Raw genomic sequence first — 22,433 nt, 5'->3', positions numbered from 1 at the left:
TTTGGGTGAGGTGGTGGATACACCCTGCGTTCCAGCCTGTGATGTTGAAGGATCCCTGAGTATGTGATGGGTACGGTCTCTGCCTCCGCTGACGCAGACCGGGCGTCTCGAGAGTAGGAAGGGTTGGCCCGGTAGGTGTGGCCTCGGGTCGCGGCATGTGCCGCTTCATTCCCCTCCAGCCCCTCGTGCCCAGGAACCCATGTCACGCAGGTGTAGGGGATCGGAGTACTGCGATGCTTCAATATCTTCAGTGCTTGTGTCGACACGCGACCCTTAGCGTAGTTCCTGACAGCTGCTTGAGAATCGGAGAAGATGACAGCTGTGTCCATGCACGTGGTAGTTGCTAGGGCGATCGCCGTCTCTTCTGCAGTCTCAGAGTTTTGTGCACGGACTGTGGTAGACGCTAGCTCTCTGCCCTGAGAATCTACAATGCTCAGGGCGTAAGCGTTTCTTTGCGGGTATTTGGCTGCGTCGGTGTATCTGGCATCCGGATCTTGCCTGTGTCTTCACCGTAGAGCATCCACTCAGGCTTGTCTTCCTTCCTTGTGGTACGTGGGGTGCATGTTGCGTGGAATTGGGGCTATGCACAGGGATTCGCGGAGGTTTGAAGGAATTCTTTCTTTTCGGTCCGTGGTGGCTATAAAGGTTTCACCGTAGCTCAGCCCTTGCAGCACTGATCTTCTGGTGGGCGTGAGCTTCAGTCGTTCTAATTGACTGGCTTTGTGAGCTTCAGCTAGTTCTTGCCAGCTGTTGTGTACGCCCATCTTGAGAAGTCTCGTAGTCGAAGCCGTAGATGGCAGGCCCAGGGCGATTTTGATGGCTTTCCGTATTTTAATGGTAATTTTTTCTACCTCTACATTCTTCAGTGCGAGGCAGGGCGTGCCGTATGTTATTCGACTGGTGAGGAGTGCTTGCATCACGCGTAGCGTGTCTTGTTCTTTAAGTCCGCTTCTATGGCTTGCAACTCTCCTAACGAGATGCATGAGCTGTGATAGCGTTCGCTGCAGTCGCGGGAGGGTGGCCGCCCCGGACCCGTCTTTGTGTATGTGCAGCCCTAGAACTCGTAGGGTTTCCACTTTTGGAATGGGCGTTCCATTGAGGGTGACGTTAGGATCGGGTTCATCGTAGCCGGGTGGTCTGCCTCTTGTTCTTGACTTGAGGACGAGGTGTTCGGACTTCTCGGGAGCACAGCGGAGACCGCATCTGTGCAAGTAGCTCTCGATGGTATCTACTGCTTCCTGTAGGTGTGTTTCTTGTGTTCCATTGCGACGTTGAAGAGCAACGGCGATATGGCTGAACCCTGCGGGGTGCCTTTGCTCGGTAGTTGGAAGCTATTGCTGCGCAGGTTGTATATTCCAACTGTGGCTGTGCGGTTCGTGAGGAAATTCCTGACATAGTCGTATGTCCGAGAACCGCAGCCCAGGTCTTCGACGTTGCAGAGGATAGCTTTGTGACTGACATTGTCAAAAGCTCCCTTTACGTCGATGGCTAAAATCGATTACTTGCTTCTGGTACTCAGGTGGTCGATGAGGTCTTCCTTGAGTAGAAGGAAGACATCTTGCGTTGACAGGTTCTGCCTGAAACCGAACATAGTGTTTGGAAAATATCCGTTGTCTTCGAGGTACGAGGTTAGGCGGTTGTGAATCATATGCTCGAAAAGTTTCCCTACGCATGAGGTAAGGGAAATTGGGCACAAATTCTCGATGCTGAGCTGTTTATTTGGTTTGGGGATCATGCTAATCTCCGAGTGCTTCCAGGCAGCCGGTAGCTTTTTTTTCTTCCAGCATGCATTGAAGTACTGGAGCAAGGCTGCAGTAGCCTGCTGCGGAAGGTTCTGAAGATGCTTGTTCATGATCCAATCTTTACCCGGGTTGGTGCTTCTGGTGAGCGTCGATAGTGCTGCAGAGAGTTCAGCATGCGTGAAGGGTTGGTCAAGGTCGGGGTTTGGTTTCCCACCGTAAACTTTGTCATGTGCCGTTGAATTAATGAGTGGGTCGCCGCACAGCTTCTTCTGAATTTCTCGGAGGAGGTTCTCTTCCGATCCGGCGTGGTTGTGCACGAGCCTACAGAGGTTCTGTAGCTGCTGCATCTTCGTAGGGCCGTTGTCGAGAAGGGCGCGCAGGAGATGCCACATCCTCTTTGTGCTCAGGGTTCCCTGGAGTTTGTCGCAAAACGCGTGCCAGTTATGTCTTCCTAATCTCTCCGCGTATGCCTGTGCTTGCTCGGTGAGGAGGGCAATTCGCTTCTTTAATTTCTTGTTTAACTTCTGTCTCTTCCACCTCTTGAGGAGAGCTCTTCTGGCTTTCCAGAGGTGGAGGAGGTGCGTGTCGAGGGCTGGCACTACTTCATTCAGCTGTATTGTTTTCGTGTGGTCCTCTCGCACCCCCAATAATCCGGCGGTGGTGTGATCTTCCTTCGTGTAATAACAGGCTATCACTAATATTGCTTCGCCTTTCCAGTAAAACTGCAGCCTCTCTCTCTCTCTTCATTTTCTGCGAGTCCAAGTATGGGTGCTGCTGCTCATGACTGCTGTTGATTCTGATTTCTAGTGAAGGCGCCTTGGCCTCATTTCGGTTACCGAGTGAATTATACAGGGTGCTCCAACTATCAACTAACTAAGACTTAAAAAAAAAAGCAGTAGCGTTACTCCAGCCGACAGTAATTTTTTTGTTGCTGAGATTTATTTCGATAATTACAAATATTTATCTAACTCGAGAAATACTGTCCTAATTATCAAAGTGTTGATCGGACAATTGAAGGCACCCCCAAATGACATCTAATTAGGGAGTTTTCAGCGACATACTAATTGCATACAATTTTTTCGACTGGCAAAGAAACATCACGAAATATGAGAAATACCATGTGACTGCGCTCCCACCCACGCATCATAAAGCAGCGCCCTCAAATAAGCTGATTGAAAGCAACTGCATGCCTGTTGCAAACCCGAAGAGGCAGCACATCACCTTGATAATGGCACGGAAGGAGCATCAACAGCAGGTTTTGCGTTTCACAGCTATTCCTTCCTCTCATTTCTAGGACACACTTATTATACGTCTCTCAAGGCTGACTGATCACACTGATAACAAAATCCCCTTGATAACGCGGCCGAAGAACCGCACTGACTATGCACAAAATGTGAAAAGCAATGGAATAGGCATGGAATGTTTCAAAATCCCGGCTCTGCTAGCATTACATCGAAAGAGTGCATGCACAGCTATATTTCACGCCAGAAACGAAATTAAAGTGACGGTTTTATTTTTCATGAAAGTGTATACGTGCTGCAAAAACAGGTTCGTGCTAAAGAATAAAAGCGAAACAAACAGACCGAAAAGCGATCCACATCTAAAGAAAAGGCAAAACCGATGTGTTCAAGAAAAAAATATACTTCTAAATAAGCCGAATTGGCAGTTGGGATTCCTGCACAAAAAGTAAAAAACATCAGATTTCAGCTAGCCCTTACTATCTATCAATTCGTAAGCCCTGATGAGCAGCAGCTGCTGCCTAGAGGACATGTTCGAATAGGTCTCCTTCTGCAGCCACGCAGTTGAGTTCCCTTTATCACATCTTCAGTGGCTTTCTTGATGACGGACGTTCGAATTCTTGGGCAGGCATCCATTATCCATGCCTTGAGCTTGTGGCGACGAGTGACCACGTAGACCGGTAAAGTCTCGGACTCTTGCAGGAGAGAAAAAACAGACACTTGATCTCTTAGCGTAGCATTCTTTTTAATGCCCTTTTGGAACGCTAGCCCGTGCCGGAGCGTTCCAGCCACTCGTGCCTCGTGTAGACGCGAGCGTCTACGTAATTCTCATGCGACGCCAATGCTGCTGCTGGTATAGAGGCCCCTCCCCCCCCCCTAGGGAGGAGGAAAATTCGACGAACGATGGAAAGTCCACACGACGCGGCGTGTCTTGGCGTTGGTCTTGGGTGTCACGTACGGAGGCGTCGAAGGATGCAGCAGGCTTGCGTCGCATATTGGTGGGGCCGATGGCGTGGGTGCTTCAATGTAGGCAGGTTTGAGACAAAAGTCGTCGGATGACGCTCGAGAACGCAATATGGCCCGAAGTAGTGTGGCTGCAAAGGCTTCTGCATGGCACAGTTACGCACGAAAACGTGGGTAGCAGAGGTGAGTGTGGGAGAAACGTACGGAGACCTTGCTTCTTGCGAACGTGTAGGCACGGGGCATATCTGGCTAAAGAAAGCTTGCAGTTCGGCAATGTAGTTGGCAGGTGATGGCATAGGTGTTTGGGTGGTGGCGACAAAGAAATCGCACGGAAGGCGTAGGTGAGTGCTTAGACTAGCTTGGCACAGGAGCAACCTAGGTTGCTCTTGAGTGCGGCTCTGACGCCAAGTAAGACGAGCGGCAAATGTAGAATCCACTTCACCGGCGATTCATGCGCCATAAGGGAGGCCTTGAGATGCCGGTGAAAACATTCAACTAGTCCATTGGACTGCGGGTGGTAAGCAGTCGTGCGAAAATGTGTCGTTCCGAGTAGTTTGAGTAGCTCGTTCAAGAGTGCTGAGTCAAACTGCCGACCGCGATCCGTGATTATTGTCGATGGGCAGCTGAACCTTGTTATCCATGTAGACACGAAAGCTGCTGCAACAGCGGGCACTGAGATGTCAGATATAGGTGTAGCTTCTGGCCATCGTGTATAGCAGTCGATACATGTGAGTATGTAGCTGTAACCTTTCCAAGGTGGGAGAGGGCCGACGAGGTCCAGGTGTACAGTATCAAACCGAGCATCCAGTAAAAGACTTCGCAGGCGGAGTGGGGTGACGCTGGATCTTAGAGCGTTGACACGACAAACAGCAGCGAACCCAATCGCAAACTTGCGCGTTTAGCTGAAGCCAAACAAAACGACTGGAAAGGACCTTCTGTGTCGCGCGTATGCTAGGATTCGACAGGTTGTGCACGGTTTTGGAAAGACGTCTGCGAAGGGGTGCCAGAATGTATGGTCTAGGTGTGTTGGTAGAAGTGCTGCAGAGGACAGATGTACCATCTGGGGTCACACCGAGGTCCTCCAATTTCGGGGACGTTGATGAATTCCGGAGTGTACGAAGATCAGTGTCGTCATGCTGCTGACTGGCGAGTAAGTCGACCTCGATGACGAAAGGTTCTGACGTCAACGTGGAAACGGCATTGACGCGACTCAGAACGTTGGCTGGAACATTGTCGGTGCCCTTGGTGTGGCAGAACGTTGTTGTAAACTTGGATATGTAGGAAAGGCGTCGAATCTCGCGGGGTGAGTAACAGGACGCCGAACGATTCGTTGCGTGCACAAGGGGCTTGTGGTCAGTCATGACGGTGAATGCACGGCCTTCTAGGAAATGGCGAAAATGTCTGATAGACAGGTAAATGGTGAGTAATTCACGGCTGAATACGCTGTAGCGGGACTGCGCAGGCTTCAGTTTCTTGGAGAAAAATGCGAGTGGATGCCACGCATTGTCGATGAATTGCTGCAGAACGGCACCAACTGTGGTGTTTGAAGCGTCGGTCACAATGGCAGTGGGCGCGTCTGGCTTTGGGTGTCTAAGCAGCGTGGCGTTGGCGAGGGCAGAGTTGACTCTTGTAAAAGCGTCGGTGGCCTCTTCAGTCCACTGATGCACTTGTTCACATTTGTTTACCAACATAGCGTCTAGCGGAGCCATAAGTCGTGCGCAATGGGGAATGAATCGTGGTAGAAATTGATAAATTTGAGAAATTGGTGAAGGTTGGTGAGTGTGGTCGGTCGGGGAAGGTTTCGATGACGCGAAGCTTGGATGGCAGTTGTTGAATGCCGTTAGCATCGACGATATGACCGAGGAACTCGAGTTCGGGTTGACCAAATTCGCTCTTGGCGGCGTTGATGACAATTCCTTTACTGGCAAGGCATGAAAACAACAAACGCAAGTGGTGAAGATGTTCTTCTGTGGAAGAGCTTGCGACAAGAAGGTCGTCAATGTATGCAAAAACAAAAGGCAAGCCTCGGGTGACGGAATCGATGAAATGCTGAAAGGTTTGGCTCGCGTCCCGTAAACCGAAAGGCATGCGGAGAAATTCAAAAAGACCAAAGGGCGTGCTGATGGCGGTCTTGGGAATGTCTTCTTCAGCGAACGGTAGTTGATGATAGGCGCGAACGAGATCGATCTTAGAAAAGATCTTCGCACTGTGCAATGCTACTGTGAAGTCCTGAATGTTCGGTAGAGGGTAGCGATCAAGAACTGTAACATTGTTTAGTGCCCGGTAATCGCCGCATGGGCGCCAGTCTCCCGTCTTCAAGGGCACCATGTGAAGTGGTGATGCCCAATTACTGGAGGGAGGGTGGATGATGCCAAGTTGCAGCATGTGTTCGAACTCCGCGCGAGCAATCTTGAGTTTCTTTGGGGACAAACGCCGGGGTCGGATATAGACTGGTGGGCCGGAGGTGACAATGTGACGGCACACGTCATGTTGCACCGGTTGCATCCAGTCCGGCAGGCGCGTCAAAGTGGAAAGCTTCCATAGGAGCACGGCGGAAGGTTCGTCCAACATGGCAGAAATAGGCGCGATTGGCGATGTGCTTGATGATGGGATGCCAGGAATGGATAGCTGGGTCGCGGAGTCGATGAGACGGCGTCATTGGATGTCGACAAGGAGTCCGTAGTTGTGCAAGAAGTCTACTCCAATGACAGCATGACGGACGGCTGCAACCAGGAAAATCCAGCAGAACGCTCATCGAAGGCCAAGGTTTAGCGGGACAGAGCGTGATTAGAAAACTGTAATCTTGGTGGCCTTGATGGCTTGCAAAAACGACACAGGTGTCACTTTTCGGTCGGACTGATGGGCGGGGAGAATGCCGACATCACCTCCTGCATATAGACTAAGAATTGTCCCATAACTCTGTCTGTCACGTAGAAAAGGTGACTTGTGTGTTGGGCCAGACCACTCGTCGCCGTTAGAGGTCGGCCGGCCTGTTTCCCTGCCAAGCACAGGGATGCCGACAGTGACGAGCGTTGTTTCCAAAACGGCGGTGGTAGTAGCAAACGCCAGACGTTGTAGTTGATGTTTCATTGCGAGTGCCCGTGCGTCTTGATCTGCTGGAACTATGGCTGCGTGGGCGACGAGACGTGCGGCGATGTTCCGCTCTACAGATGGTGCGTTCCAGGCGCTCACACAAGGAGTCGAGCGGAGATGGCACTGCGGAAGAGCAGGGAAGAGTTTGCTGAGCTGTTGGTTGTATTGTCACCCGGAGACGGTGACGTGGCTGCGATGGTTGGGGTAGCTACTTCCATGACTTTGTCAGCCAAAGTGGCAAGTCCGGTAAGGTCCATGGTAGAGGCTGTCACCAGGACCATCTGCACGTTAGCTGGGAGTCATTGCAAAAACAATTCACGCAACAGTGCATTGTCGATGGATCTCGCATTGTTTCCGAGGAGCTGCCTCATTCGGCAAAGAAGTTTACTAGGGTGTCAGTCACCTAGTTCTTCAGCGGACAGAAGCTGCTGGATGCGATAACGCTGTGAAGCTGCTGTGCGCTGTAACAGGGCTGCCTTGAGATCGTCATAGGCGGTGGTAGGCAATGGGGAGTTCAACAAATCTGCTATTTCGTCAATGGCAGCGGGCGAGAGTGCTGCAACGGCGTAATGAAACTTTGAGGCTTGAGAGTGGATACCAGCAACTTGAAATTGCGATTCGGCCTGAAGAAACCATGCCAAAGGATGCTGGTCCCAGTACTGTGGGAGGTGGACAGCGATGGCTGAACAGGAGGGCTCATCGCGTTCCTTGGAAGGGTTCTGGCCTTGAGCTCTCGTCTCTATCACAGGAGCATATGGCAGTATCACGTTCACGGTCACCAAACTGTGGTGGCGAGTGAACACGTAGACTGGTAAAGTCTCGAGCTCTCATGGGAGAGAAAAAACGGACACTCTTAGTGTAGCATTTTTTAAAATTCCTTTCGGAATGTTAGCTCGTGCCGGAGCGTGACAGACGCTCGTGCTTCGCGTAGACGCGAGCGTCTACGCGATTCTCATGTGACACCAATGCTGCTGCAGCTACAAGTGAAGCGCGGGTTCAGGGCCTTTCGGCTTATCCTGCAGCCGCATTACGCACTGTCTTTTTTCTTCACTCAGTCTGCAAGGTGATCTGACTCATCTAATTAACTGCACTGATCCATTCATTCACGGGGTTCCTCCTCGTTCATCTTTTTCTCCGGTTTCCAGATAATTTATTTATTTATTTATTTATTTTCAATACTGCCAGTCCCATCAGGGACCATAGCAGGTGGACATACAGAAATGAAAGACACGGTAATAAACGTGCACATACAAATTGCGTGTCAATAAGCCAAACAAGGAACGTAAAGGAACAAGGTAAGAATACATAAAAAAAAAACAAATATAGATATCACATTTCTAGGAGACATGCGCAGCAATACAGATAATACATCATGCAAAGAACAGCAAACGGGAACAAAAATAACAGTAAACACCTTCACGATAATCAGCATGACTTACAAGAATTGCAAAGCATATTATGTGAATAAGACTGCATTACTGAATACTAGATGTGGATTCTAACCGTGATGTGAACTGAGATAATGAGTCTGCAGAAATGACTGACAGATCGAGGCGATTCCATTCCCTTATCACGAGGGGGAAATAAGAGTACATGAATGTGTCATTATGGCATGAATATTCTGTTAAAGCGTGTGCATGTTTATGTCTTGATAATCGTGACTGCGAAAAACATATGTATTTTGTTAGGTCAATCTTATAATAGTTGTGAATCAAGTTAAATAAAAATTTTAGCCGTGCTTGCTTCGCCCTTGATGAGAGCGTCGCTAAACCCGATATAGCCGCAAGGTTAGTGGGTGAATCTGTACGCTTATAGTCGTTGTGAATAAAGCGCAGCGCTTTTCGCTGTACTTTTTCCAGTCTCGTTATGTTAGTTACTGAGTGGGGAAACCAAACTGTGTTAGCGTACTCCAAAACCGGTCTAACGAAAGTAGTATACGCGAGAAGCTTAGTCGACGTTGGTGCAAGGCGGAGACATCTTCGCAGATAAAATAGCTTGCGTAATGCCTTCGAGGTCACGTTGGCAATGTGCGCGTCTCATCTCAGGTCAGAAGTTAGAGTGATGCCTAAGTATTTATGCTGGTGAACTTTCGTTAGCATTGTGCCGTTAATAAAGTATGGAAAGTCGTAAGGTTGTTTTTTTCTTGTTACCGTCATGCAAACTGATTTAGTTGTGTTTATCGTCATTTGCCATTTTTTGCACCATTCATTTAGCTGGTCTAGTGAGTTGCTAAGCGAAACACGATCTTCGTAGGTGTTAATTGTTTGGTAGAGGATGCAGTCATCAGCAAACAGTTTGATGTTACAGTCAATATTTCTGGTTATGTCGTTAATGAAAATTAAAAATAACAGTGGCCCCAACACGGATCCTTGGGGGACGCCTGATGTGACAGGCACTGTCGCAGATTCCACATGCTGAAATAGTACGAATTGTGTCCGGTTTGTTAAGAAATCTGTTACCCAGTCTAAAATTTCCCCATCCCCAATAAAACCTCGCAATTTTGTTAATTTACTGCGGCATACGCGATCAAATGCTTTGGAAAGGTTTAATAATATTATATCAGTCTGGCTACAGTTATTGATGTTAAATGCGAGGTCATGCACAACTTCCGTAAGCTGCGTGACGGTTGACAATCCGTGGCGAAATCCGTGCTGGTGTGGCGTTAATAAGTTGTGAGTGTCAAGAAAGCTTGTTAGGTGTTTAAGGATGATATGCTCGAGCATCTTGCAAGCGGTGCTGGTAAGAGATGTTGGTCGATAATTAGAGGGCAATGAGGTGTCTCCTGTTTTGTGTATTGGGATGATTTTCGCATTTTTCCAGTCGTCGGGTGAGGATGATTGTGATAGGGATTTTCGAAATATGAGGCCCAAGTATCGGCTGCACCACTCTGCGTATCTCTTTAGAAAATGGTTTGGAATGTCATCTGGTCCGCATGATTTTTTAGGGTCAAGGGTGAGCAACATGTTAAGGATACCCGCGTCAGATATGATTAAAGGATCGATGCGCGATGTTGAACTGCTACTCAAGTTTGACATGTTACCGTCATCTTTTGTGAAGTTCGAGTGAAAATAGTGATTTATGCATTAGCGTTGTTTGTTTTTCCCTTAGGAGACAAGGCCGATAACGTGTCTTTAGTGGGGCGAAAGTGGTTCTGGAATCTCTGAAAGCTGTTTGTCAGAAAGTTAGGCAGCGTTACATGAAAATAATGTTCCTTAGCTTCTTTGGCTGTCTGTCGAAAATGTGCTAGTGCGCATGCTAGTTTGCTAGTTTTGGATGGGCATGGTCCATGATTTTTAATAGAGTTACGTATCCTTTTTAGATGACGTTTTGCGTGGATGACTTCCCGAGTTATCCAGGGGCTTGTTCTTTGTGGTCGCTTGTTTTTTAATGGAACATAGTTAGTTACACAGTAGCAAACCATATTCTTAAAATGAAGCCAGGCTGTGTTCACATCGACTGACGGGTCGGAGGATATTTCAGTGAAGGCTTGAAATTCATGCGCAAGGTGGGGTAGTATGCTGGCGTCATCTGCCTTCTCGAAGTTGGGTACTATAGACATACTACAACGCGTTCTTATCGAGCAGTCCAGAGGCAACAAGCATAGCGGTATGTTGTGATCTGAAATGCCTTCAATAATTTCTGTCTGTGCTTGGTGCCCTGAAAAATGATCACTGATTAGGATAAGGTCAAGGATATTGTTTGCTGAACCTTGCTTACGCGTCGGTTCTAGGATTATTTGGTGAAGGTTAAATGATAACATTACGTCAAACAGAATTTCTGAAGAAGGTGATGTGTGATGCATAGTTACCCAGTCTACGTCTGGAAGGTTAAAGTCTCCCATAAGGATAATTTTACAGTTGTTAGCATATCGGTGTAGAAACTCATGAATGGCAGAAATGCTCTCATCACCCGAAGAGGAGCTTCTATAGAAGCAACCCACACAAATAGTAGTATTGTTACAAAGAATCCTGCAAAACCCGCTTTCAGCACCTGATACATCTGGCAGTAAAACAAATGGAACGTTTTTCTTTATCACAAGAGCCACGCCACCCCCACGGGAACCCCGATCTTTTCGAATGACTGAGTAATTCGGTGGAATGATTTCATGGTTGGAAACATCCGGCGAAAGCCACGTTTCCGTGACGGCGACTATATCAGGTTCGCGATCAGTTAACAGGTTTTCGAAATATTCTAGTTTGTTTAGTAAGCTTCTTGCATTCACATTTACGATTGTTAGTTGTCTTATCGAGCTCTTCTCCGCGTCATTGGCGGGCCGTTTGTTTTGCTTGATTCTGCTTCGTGTTTTTTAAGGGGTACATTGTTATTAGTTTCGTCGTCCCATACAAAGGCGCGACTGTTAATGTAGTTTGTCGAAGGCGAGGGAGACTTTGTCGTGTTTGTCGCGATTTTCTTTGGCACTGTTCCACAGTTTCTTTCTAATGCCCCGTATTTTAGGAGAAAAATCTTCCCCAACCTTTTTTTAAATATTTTTAATATTTTTTAAAACCTTTTTTTCATTATTGCCGATTTGACGCGGGAATTCAGAAGTTTAAAAATTACCGGCCTAGTCTTTTTCGCTTGCGGTCTGCCTAACTGGTGTATGCGTTCTATCGTAACTGGGTCCAGGTGTAGGATATCTTGTATGATATCTCTGCTAACTATCTGCTCAAGACTGTCGCTTGTTTCTTCTTCGAATTCCAGTATGCCATAAACTATTAAGTTAGCTCTCCTGCTTCTGTTCTCAAGGTCATCGATTTTTTGTTCCATTGTTTCTATTACGCGACTCATGCGGGAAATCTCGGTCTGACAAGATTGTACTTTGCTTTCTAGAAGTGTTATGGCATCTAATTTGGTCTCTATATCTGCAAGACGTTCTTCCTTTATTTCTTTGATATCAGCCGCAATTTCCTTCAGTTGCTTAACGATGTCCTTTAGTTCAGGGCCGGGGTTCGTTTCGACGTCTCCTGATAACAGTAGCAACTTCCACAGAAATACAGCCATATTGAACACCCCGTGACATAGCTGCGGGCATGGCAGCACTACCAGAAAACGGTCGCTAGAGCGGAAGCAATGGTGGGGTGAGCGCTTTTAGTCGCTGTCCACACCACGCTGAAGTCTGGTTAGGAAGTGCGGTGGTTTGACACGTGGAAAATGTTCAATTAACACCCTTTGTGGTGTTGAGACATAACAACATCTGCGCCAACAATAATGTAGTAAGCTACTAGCCACAATAAAATTTTAAGTGAAAAGGTTGAGGCAAGTCAAAAGAAACCTCAAATGATGTGAGTGAAAGCTATAGTAATGTCACTATGGGTGTGTGTGGGGGTGAGGGAGGTAGGCTTCGGCATCGCCGGGCCTACCCCCCTCACAGTGCTATCAGTGCTGGCAGATTGCACTCCGGTGACGATGGGCAGTAAGGATTCATCGCGTTGTTGTTCAGCGCACATGTCGGTCATGTCAGTAAAAGCCATCATGCAAGTCACTGGATAATGTGCAACAGGATCAGGAGGATCCACGGGGTGACGAGAGGCAGTCAGCGTCCTTGTGCAGACGTCCAGACTTGTAGTCGTCAATGAATGAGAATTCCTGGAGCCGCAAAGCCCAGCAACCAAACCGTCCTGTCGGGTCCCGGAGGGAACACAGCTAACAGAGGGCATGGTGGCCTGTAACGACCGAACCAAAAGCATGCGGCCACACAAATATCGCCGGAACTTGGCGACAGCACAAACTAGACAAGCAGACAAGCACTTCTGCTCGGTGATGGAGTAATTTCTCTTGGGAGGTGACAGCAGACGGCGGGCGTAAGCTATCACGCGCTCGATACCATTCTGCTGTTGGGTGAGAACAGCGCCGATGCCGTGGCCACTTGCGTCAGTGTGGACTTTGATCGGTGCAGATAGATCAAAGTGGGCAAGTATGGGAGGGGTGGTCAGAAACCTGATGAGAGCAGCGAACACGTGAGCCTGTTGCAGGCCCCATGACAATGGCGTGTTCTTTAGATGATCTGTCAAAGGCCGAGCGATGTCGGTGAAGTTTTGACGAAATGGCGAAAGTAAGAAGACAGGCTGACAAAGCAGCGCACATCAGAAGCAGAACCTGGTACAGGGAAACTGCAAAAGGCGGAAGCTTTTTCCGGATCTGGTTGGACACCGGATGCGTCAACTAGCTGTCCCAACACGGTAATCTGACGGCGCCTGAATTGACACGTTGAGGAGTTCAGTTGGAGGCTGACTTTTCGGAAGACCGCAAGAATGGTAGCGAGTCGAGTAAGGTGGCTGCCGAACGCGGCAGAAAAAAGAATAAAGTTGTCAACGTAACAAATACAGGTGGTCCATTTACAGCCTCGCAGAAGAGAGTTCATACGTTCAAATGTCGCAGGAGCATTGCATAGGCCAAAGGGCAAAGCTTTGAATTTTTTTACTAATCGCGAACAGTTCACTGTTGCTAACTTATCCTCTGGCCTCTCTGACGTCCCCTCTGGTGTACCTCAAGGTAGTGTACTTGGACCTCTTCTCCTTTAATTTACATTAACGACTTACCGAACAATATATCATCTTCTGTACGATTATTTGCTGACGACTGCATTGTATACCATTCGATTAACTGTCCCTCTGACCACGCGGCACTCCAAAATAATCTTGCACATATCAGTGATTGGTGTGCTACGTGGCTCATGTCCCTAAATGTGTCGAAGTGCAAAGTAGTTTCCTTTTCTCGAAAAACTGTCAACTCTCACTTTTCTTATCATCTGGATTCTAACATAGTTGACCACACCACAGAATATAAGTACTTAGGAGTGCTTCTTACACACAATCTTTCATGGACTAAACACATCACCTCCATTTCAGCTAACGCCTCCAGATCATTAGGATTTCTGCGCCGCAACTTAAGAAGTGTGCCTTCACCACTACGAAAACTAGCTTATGTAACTATTGTACGGCCACAAATTGAGTACGGCTCTTGTATGTGGTCTCCTCATCAAAATTACCTCATCGGACTCCTGGAGAGCATCCAGAATAGAGCGAGCCGTTTCATTAAAAAAAATTATAGTAACCAGTCAAGTATAACCCAAACAAAAATCGATCTTTCGTTGCAACCACTAACTACTCGCCGTGATATTTCCCTTCTATTATTATCTCATAGATTTGTTCACACAGTTGGCCTAACCTTATCAAACCTGAAAAAAGCATCCTCGACATCACAACGACTGAACAATCAGTTCAGCTACACCCAAATTTAGGGCAACACACATGCTTTTAATTTTTCAGCTTTGCCCTGTGCGGTCCGTTTATGGAAAGCTCTACCAGATACCATTGCTTGCCAATCTAAACACACTGCATTTCGCAATCTGCTAACCGATCAATATGCCATTTCAACCGTCTAAACACTTCAGGCCTTTTGTAATTTTCCTGCATTTCTTTTACAAGTTAAAGAATTTCAGTGGTCCCAATTTTTTTTACAGTTACTTACTACTGTATAACATGCAAAACGTTTACAATGTTACTATGCTATTATGTTGTTTACCATATGTTGTTATTGCTCTACATATTGTATTTGCTAATGTATTAATTTTCCATGTTCTGTGCGTACTCCTTTCGTTATGCTGATGTTTATTTTTTTTTACCAACTCCATACTAATATGTTACCATATTTCCCCCCTTACACTATGCCTTCTCGAAGGCCTGTAAGGTACATGTAAATAAATAAATAAATAAATAAATAAATAAATAAATAAATAAATAAATAAATAAATATAATCCATCTGGTGTAATGAAGGCCGTCTTCTCGTGGTCCATTTCATCAACTGAAATTTGCCAGTAGCCGAATCAAAGATCAATGGTCGAGAAGTATTTAGCTCCGTGTAAGCAGTCCAAGGCGTGATTGATGCGTGGTAGTGGGCAGACGTCTTTTTGCATGGTCTTGTTTAAATGGCGATAATTGATGAAAAATTCCAGGTACCATTTTTTTTTTTACAAGGACGACAGGCAAAGCCCAAGGGCTGGCTGACGATTCGATGACCCCTTTGCGGAACATTTCGTCCACTTCTGATTGGATGACTCTACGTTCAGCATGCGATACATCATAGGGATGCCGACGAATAGGATTCATGTCTACAGTGTTTATACGGTGGTGAACAGATGTTTGGCCTAAAGGCCTGTCGCCGAAATCAAAGATGTCACTGTATGATTCGAGCAGGAGACGTATGTCCGTGGCCTGTGCAGAGGTGAGGTCAGGTGAAATCATCTCTGCGAAGTCATCCGTTAAGGAACCAGACCTGTGAGCTGCAATTGGCACTAATAAACCACTCTCAGCATTCAGACTCTCAATGTCAAATTTGGAACCATTAGAAACGCTGGCCAAGAACATGCAGGACGGAATCACTTGAGGGCACAGGCTGAAATTCAGAAGCGGTATAACGACGTCGTTATTAGTAACTGTGACCCGTGTATCTGGAACAGCAACATTCCGGTTCAAAAGTACGTCGATGGTGGGGCGAAGCACACGTGCACCGTCAGGAACCTGTGGCTGGGTGGCCAAAGTGACGCAAGTAACTGCCTCGGGTGACAGATGCACATTGTGAAGCGAGCACAAGCGCGGTGGGGCGGTGCTAGGAGCATCGGCGAGTTGAGGCAGTTCCAACTGAAGAACGCCGGTTGCACAGTCGATGAGAGCTGAATGACTGGATAAAAAGTCCAATCCAAGGATAATGTCGTGAGGGCAGTTATCAATCACAGCAAAGAGAACAGAAGTAGGGTGGCCGGCTGTACTTAAAACACGCAGTACACATTCCAAGAACAACCAGCATGCCGCCGTCGGCCACACGAAGCCCTTGTGCAGCTGCTGGGGTGGGGACCTTCTTTAGACGTCTACGTAGGCTAGCACGCATCACAGATACATGGGCTCCAGTGTCAACGAGTGCTTGGACAAGTACGCCATCTATTTTAACATCATTGACACTTCTCTTCGTGGGCACAGACAGAGGATTTGCTGCAGTAGTAGGCCATGCAGCAACACCTCCAAGGGCTGCATTTCTTAGTTTTCTGAAGGTGCGGCGAAAAGCCACAGGGAACGAAAGGCGACGTGGCTGTGGTGAATGGGAAGATGGGCAACGTGTTTGCGGTGAACGAGACTGGTGTCCGCGCGGCGATGGTGAGCGGCTGTACCAAGTGTTCCTAGCAGAGTTGTTGGCGCTCTTAGACTCGGTGGTGAGCAAAATATTGCGGGTATTTCCATCAAAACAGCTTAGGTTGGTCAGCATGTAAGGTGTTGAGGGCTACGAATTGTGACATTGTCGGGCGACATGACCAATGCGGCGACAGGTGAGACATATCGGCAGGTCGTCCGCAGTTCCCCACTCAGTCGGGTTGCAATAATGCGGAGAGAAGTGTCAGGGTGGAGTGAAAACAGTAGAAGGGCGTTCATTGGCCCTGGGGTTGGCGACAGCACAGACGGAATGTAGAACAATGTTTTCAAGTTCCTGGCAAACAATGGCTTATACGAGGGGAACTGAAAAAGGGGTAGCATCAGGGCTACACGAACAGAAAGCTGCGGGCGCCATCGTGTCCAGTTCATGTGGAACGATTCGCACCACGTCCTCTCATGGTGATGCACGCTGCTGTGCGGGCTGATCTTCAAACGTCGACAGTGCGGCAGTATTGGGAAGTCTGGCGAATGGTTGCAGGACGCGTCGGATTTCGGCCTGCTCGAATTGTCGGCACTCTTCAATGATTGCATCAACTGTAGAGCAGCTCTTGCACATGAGCAGATTAAACGCGTCGTCAGCAATGCCCTTCAGCATGTGCCCAACCTCCTCAGCTTCTGTCATGTCGTGATCAGCTTTATGACAAAGCGCCAGCACGTCCTGAATGTTTGAGATGTAGGACTCCATGGGGGATTGGGCACGGGAGGCCAGTTCCTGCTTTGTGGCAATGTTACGTTGGGTTGGTTTGCCAAACAACTCTGTTAACTACTCTTTGCATTGGTCCCAGCTGGTTAGCTCGTCTTCATGGTTTTCGTACCACACCTCTGCCTCTTAGGTGGAACAACAGGTTAGCTAGCATAAGCGTAGGGTCCCATCTGTTGATTCCACTCACGCGTTCATACATAAGCACCCACTCTTCAATGTCAGCGCCGTCAGTACCGAAGAAAGTTCCGGGGTCCTTGGGCTACACAACCACAACCGAAGGGGACAGCGACGTTGATCCCACGTGCTTATCGTCATTCATGATGAGGACAATGACGTGATGTCCACTGCGGAGCTCTGTTTCCAGCTGTGGTACCCAGCACCTGTTACGCACATGTTATGGGGATTCCTGCACATGTTACGGGGATGTTTGGAGTATAGACAGACAGTATTTACAATATATATACAAGCAAAGTCTATGTGGTTGAGATGGCTGACCAGCAGCAACACGCAGCAGCCAGCGTCTGGCCATCTTCGTGTTCTCTTCTTTTATCGTTCCGTAACAATATCAACAGGCACTTGGAGCATTAGGAAGAAGGCATGCCTTATTGAACTGGCAAAAACTTTGCGGATATGTATTAAAGAAAAGATACATTGCACTTTAGGGATGTGCAAATATCCAAAAGCTTAGAATAATAAACCAACTATTGTTCTATTCAAATTCCACCCTCAAATCAAATAGTCACTATTAGAAAATGCAAATAATTTTAATAGTTTTTTAATAGTTCACATTATCGAATTTGCACAATGTAACATAACATTGAAGCAACAATACAACAACTACGCAGTCATGAAGGCACGTGGGCCTACGCGCCGTTATGCATGATGGTAATTGCAAGAATAAAGAAAGGAAGGAAGGAAGGAAGGGAGAAGGGAAGGAAAGGCAGGGAGGTTAACTAGACAGAGTCCAGTTTGCTACATGAAGCAAGGGGAATGGGGAGTGTGAGAGTGTGTGAATGGGGGGGGAGAGAGGGGGAGAGAGAGAGAGAGCATGAGTCTATAGTGCACATGCACATGTACTAAGCTAGGTGCAGCATGTCTACAGTTGGGCACTCAAGTCTGTTGCCTTCAAGTAGTGCAGAAGTGCTCGAACTGCTTTCTGGGCTAATGAACTGTGAGGCCACGCTCCCAAGATCTTTGCTTCTGTAAATGGCCTGTCGTACAGTCTATTCAAGGCATACTGGAGAGTCTGACATTGGTTGTCAAAGCGAGAACAGTTGGAAGAATAAAGGCTTTAAAGGCACAAATATGCATGAAGTGTTCTGGTGTAGGTGTCATTAAGACACGATTTCTGCTGATGAGTATGATGAAGCAGATTCTGCCACTTCATTTTCGTTGCATGCCATTTTTGCTCTTTTGTGTAGCACATTTGTGGTGCTCGACGCTCGCCGATCTCTGAGAGTTGTCTGAATTAACCAATGTGCAGCCAAGTACATTTGAATTAACGAGATTCTGATTGCATTAAATAATGCCCACGCCTGCTGGAACCAGAGGACAAGTCTGAATTATCTGATTTTCCAAATTAATGAAGGTCGAATGAACGAGGCTTTAATATAGTACTAAACAGTCACATTATAAGACAAACTAACATAAAGAATGAAAAGGGAGGTCGGTCCGTCAACTCACTTCTTGCTTGTGTCACCACAGGCACTGCTTAGTGATCCGCCATATTGGAGCTCTGCAATATCACAAGTATGTTTCACTGAAACACATCCAGCACTCTGAGTTCAAAGATTCTGTGCAGTTTGCTGTTGTGGTAGTCCATCTGACATGCAAGTGACAAGAACTGGATTTGTCTAGGCACTGCAGAATGCTGCCACAGATCAGTGATACCCCAATTTTTGCCGAGAAGACTGTACTGACACACAGTTGCTCACAGTTGTTTTTCGATTTTTCTTTTACCTAGTTGACTAATTGGTCTATACAGTGGAATCTGGTTTGTAGGTTGCTGGAATGTAATTTAATCTAGTACACTTTGTTACTGTCACGTGGTGGTGACGTTGAAGAACACAGTAGCAATACTGTGAAAGACAAAACTAACTTTTATTGGGCGAACCTGTGCCCACAAAAACAGGCTACACTTATAGCACAACGATAGTGGCAAACACGGCCGGCGATCGTCGAAAATCTGATCAGCGGGTCAAGCGCGTCTGCTTCTATAGATCAGTCATCGAATGTTCCAGATTAACCGCTGGGACACGCATGTCTTCCACAAAGTTCTACACTATTCGGGTCGTGCATACATGCAATCAGATTACACAAGTTGCAGTGAAAGACAGCGGACGGAACCATCGATAACATTCCAGAAACTTCTTTTACATGCAGGCACGTCCTGCGCTGTGCGATAACATTTATTAGGCGGCGAAATGTGGTCGCTAGATAAAGATAAGTACATGTGTCATTACCCTCCTCTTAAAAAGCATCGACCCTATGCTGCAAACAAACGAAAGTAATAAAGAAAAGCACTCGTAGCAAAGAAAACAACAAAAATAAGGAAGTTCGTCAGCGTCCGTAAAAGGGTTTAAGGCACACTACGTGGACCACTTCAGATAGTGCGCGGCGCCGCTGTGGATTCGAAATGCCGTCTGGCACGACTTCATAGTCCAGAGCGCCAATACGTCGGATGACCTTGTAGGGTCCGAAACAGCGTCGGAGTAGTTTCTCACTGAGTCCTCGTCGGCAAATCGGGGTCCATACCCAAACACGATCGCCGGGCTGGTACTCGACGAAGTGTCGTCGGAGGTTGTAGTGTCGGCTGTCGGTCCTCTGCTGGTTCTTGATCCACAGGCGGGCGAGCTGTCGGGCTTCTTCGGCGCGCTGGAGATAGGTAGCGACGTCAAGATTTTCCTCGTCAGTGACGTGCGGCAGCATGGCGTCGAGCGTCGTCATCGGGTTCCTGCCGTAAACCAGCTTAAATGGCGTGATCTGTGTTGTTTCTTGCACCGCCGTGTTGTAAGCGAAGGTTACATACGGCAGCACCACGTCCGACGTCTTGTGCTCGACGTCGGCGTACATTGCTAGCATGTCGGCGAGGGTCTTGTTCAGGCGCTCCGTGAGACCATTCGACTGCGGGTGGTAGGCCGTTGTCCTCCTGTGCCTTGTCTGACTACTGCAGAATGGCTTGGGTGAGCTCTGCTGTAAACGCTGTTCCTCTGTCGGTGATGAGGACTTCTGGGGCACCACGTTGCAGCAGGATGTTCTCAAAGAAAAATTTCGCCACTTCGGCTGCGCTGCCTTTTGGTAGAGCTTTTGGACAGCGAAGCCCGTCGCCACGACGATCCACTTATTTCCAGAAGTTGATGTCGGAAACGGTCCCAACAAGTCCATCCCGATCTGCTGAAAAGGTCGGTAAGGAAGCTAGTAATCCGCTGGCCTTGTCGGTGGTGTCTTGCGTCGCTGACAGTCTCGGCATGTCCTGACACAACGGGCGACATCGGCGGTTAGGTACGGCCAGTAATACCTTTCTTGTATCCTCGATAGCATCCGGGAGAAACCGAGGTGCCCAGCGGTCGGATCGTCATGTAGGGCGTGCAGTACTTCTGGACGCTATGCCGACGGAACAACAAGAAGGTAGTTGGCGCGGACTGATGAGAAGTTCTTCTTCGCGAGTAGGTTGTTTTGAAGCGTGAATGAAGACAATCCACACTTAAATGCCCTAGGGACAACGTCGGTGTGCCCTTCCAAATACTCGACTAGGGCTTTTAGCTCCGGGTCCCCTCGTTGTTGCTCGGCGAAGTCTTCCGCGCTTATTATTCCAAGGAATGCGTCGTCATCCTCGTCATCTTGTGGCGGCGGGTTAATGGGGGCGCGTGATAGGCAATCGACATTTGAGTGTTTTCGTCCGGACTTGTATGTTACAGTGATGTCGTATTCTTGTAGTCTGAGGCTCCACCGTGCCAGCCGTTCGGAGGGATCCTTTAAATTTGCTAGCCAACACAAGGCGTGATGGTCGCTGACGACTTTGAATGGCTTGCCATATAGGTAAGGGCGAAATTTCGCTGTAGCCCAAACGATGGCGAGGCATTCCTTTTCGGTTGTAGAATAATTGCCTTCCGCTTTTGACAACGACCGGCTAGCGTACGCTATCACGTGTTCATGTCCATCTTTTCTCTGGACTAGGACGGCACCGAGGCCTAGGCTGCTGGCGTCAGTGTGGATTTCGGTGTTGGCGTGCCCATCGAAGTGCGCAAGTACGGGCGGCGACTGCATGCGTCGTTTGAGTTCTTGAAATGAGTCGGCCTGCGGCGCTTCCCACTTGAACTCGACGTCACATTTAGTTAGCTGTGTCAGCGGCTCAGCGATGCGTGGAAAGTCCTTGACAAATCGCCTGTAGTAGGCGCACATGCCAAGAAATCTACGCACTGCCTTCTTGTTGCTATGCTATGGTATGCTATGCTATGCTAACTTTGCTATGGCAGCTGTCTTCTGCGGATCGGGGCGGACTCCAGACTTGCTGATGACGTGGCCTAGGAACAGAAGTTCATCGTAAGCGAAGCGGCACTTTTCTGGCTTCAGTGTGAGCCCTGATGACTTGATGGCCTCGAGTACTGTTGCAAGCCGCCTAAGGTGATCGTCGAAATTTCCAGCGAAGACAACGACGTCATCCAAGTAAAGGAGACAGGTCTGCCACTTCAATCCTGCTAAAACCGTGTCCATCACGCGCTGGAACGTTGCAGGCGCCAAGCACAGTCCAAATACCATAACATTGAACTCGTAGAGGCCGTCTGGGGTGATGAAGGCGGTCTTTTCGGGATCTCTTTCGATGACTTCTATTTGCCAATAGCCAGACTTGAGGTCCATCAACGAGAAGTATTTAGCGTTGCAGAGCCGATCCAATGCGTCGTCTATCCGTGGGAGGGGGTATACATCCTTCTTCGTGATCTTGTTCAGACGACGATAATCGACGCAGAAACATAGGGTTCTGTCTTTTTTCTTTACCAGGACAACAGGGGATGCCCACGGGATTTTCAACGGCTGGATGATGTCGTCACGCAGCATTTCATCGACTTGTTCTCTTATAGCTTCACATTCTCGTGGCGAAACTCGGTAAGGGCTCTGGCGGAGTGGTCGAGCGCACTCCTCGGTGAATATGCGATGCTTGGCAACTGGTGTTTGTCGAATCCTCGATGACGTCGAAAAGCAGCCTTTGTATCGTCGGAGCAGACTTCTGAGCTGCTGTTGCTTAATCATAGGGAGATTTGGATTAATGTCGTAGTCTGGTTCGGGAACCATGGTCGTTGGTGTAGATGCGGCGGAATCCGAGAGGACAAACGCATTACTCGTTTCCAGAATTTCCTCGATGTACGCGATCGTCGTGCCCTTGTTGATGTGCTTGAACTCCTGGCTGAAGTTTGTCAGCAACACTTCAGTTTTCCCTCCATGCAGTCGAGCGATCCCTCTTGCGACGGAAATTTCACGGTCTAGCAGTAGACG

General features: G+C 48.0%; 1 protein-coding gene across 5 annotated transcripts in view; it reads right to left on the bottom strand.

The window, feature by feature from the left end:
* The window catches only part of Exn (Ephexin), a 197,379-nt gene that overhangs the window by 120,114 nt on the left and 54,832 nt on the right, over nt 1-22,433 (bottom strand). For all 5 annotated transcript variants that reach the window (XM_075686831.1, XM_075686833.1, XM_075686829.1 and 2 more), the window contains exon 4: nt 18,627-18,678. In XM_075686831.1, coding sequence (XP_075542946.1) covers nt 18,627-18,678 — 52 coding nt within the window. The remainder of the gene's footprint in view (nt 1-18,626; nt 18,679-22,433) is intronic.

This window comes from Dermacentor variabilis, chromosome 3, assembly GCF_050947875.1.
Source record: "Dermacentor variabilis isolate Ectoservices chromosome 3, ASM5094787v1, whole genome shotgun sequence".
NCBI classification, from domain to species: Eukaryota; Metazoa; Arthropoda; class Arachnida; order Ixodida; family Ixodidae; genus Dermacentor; species Dermacentor variabilis.
This window is presented reverse-complemented; position numbering and strand designations above follow the sequence as displayed.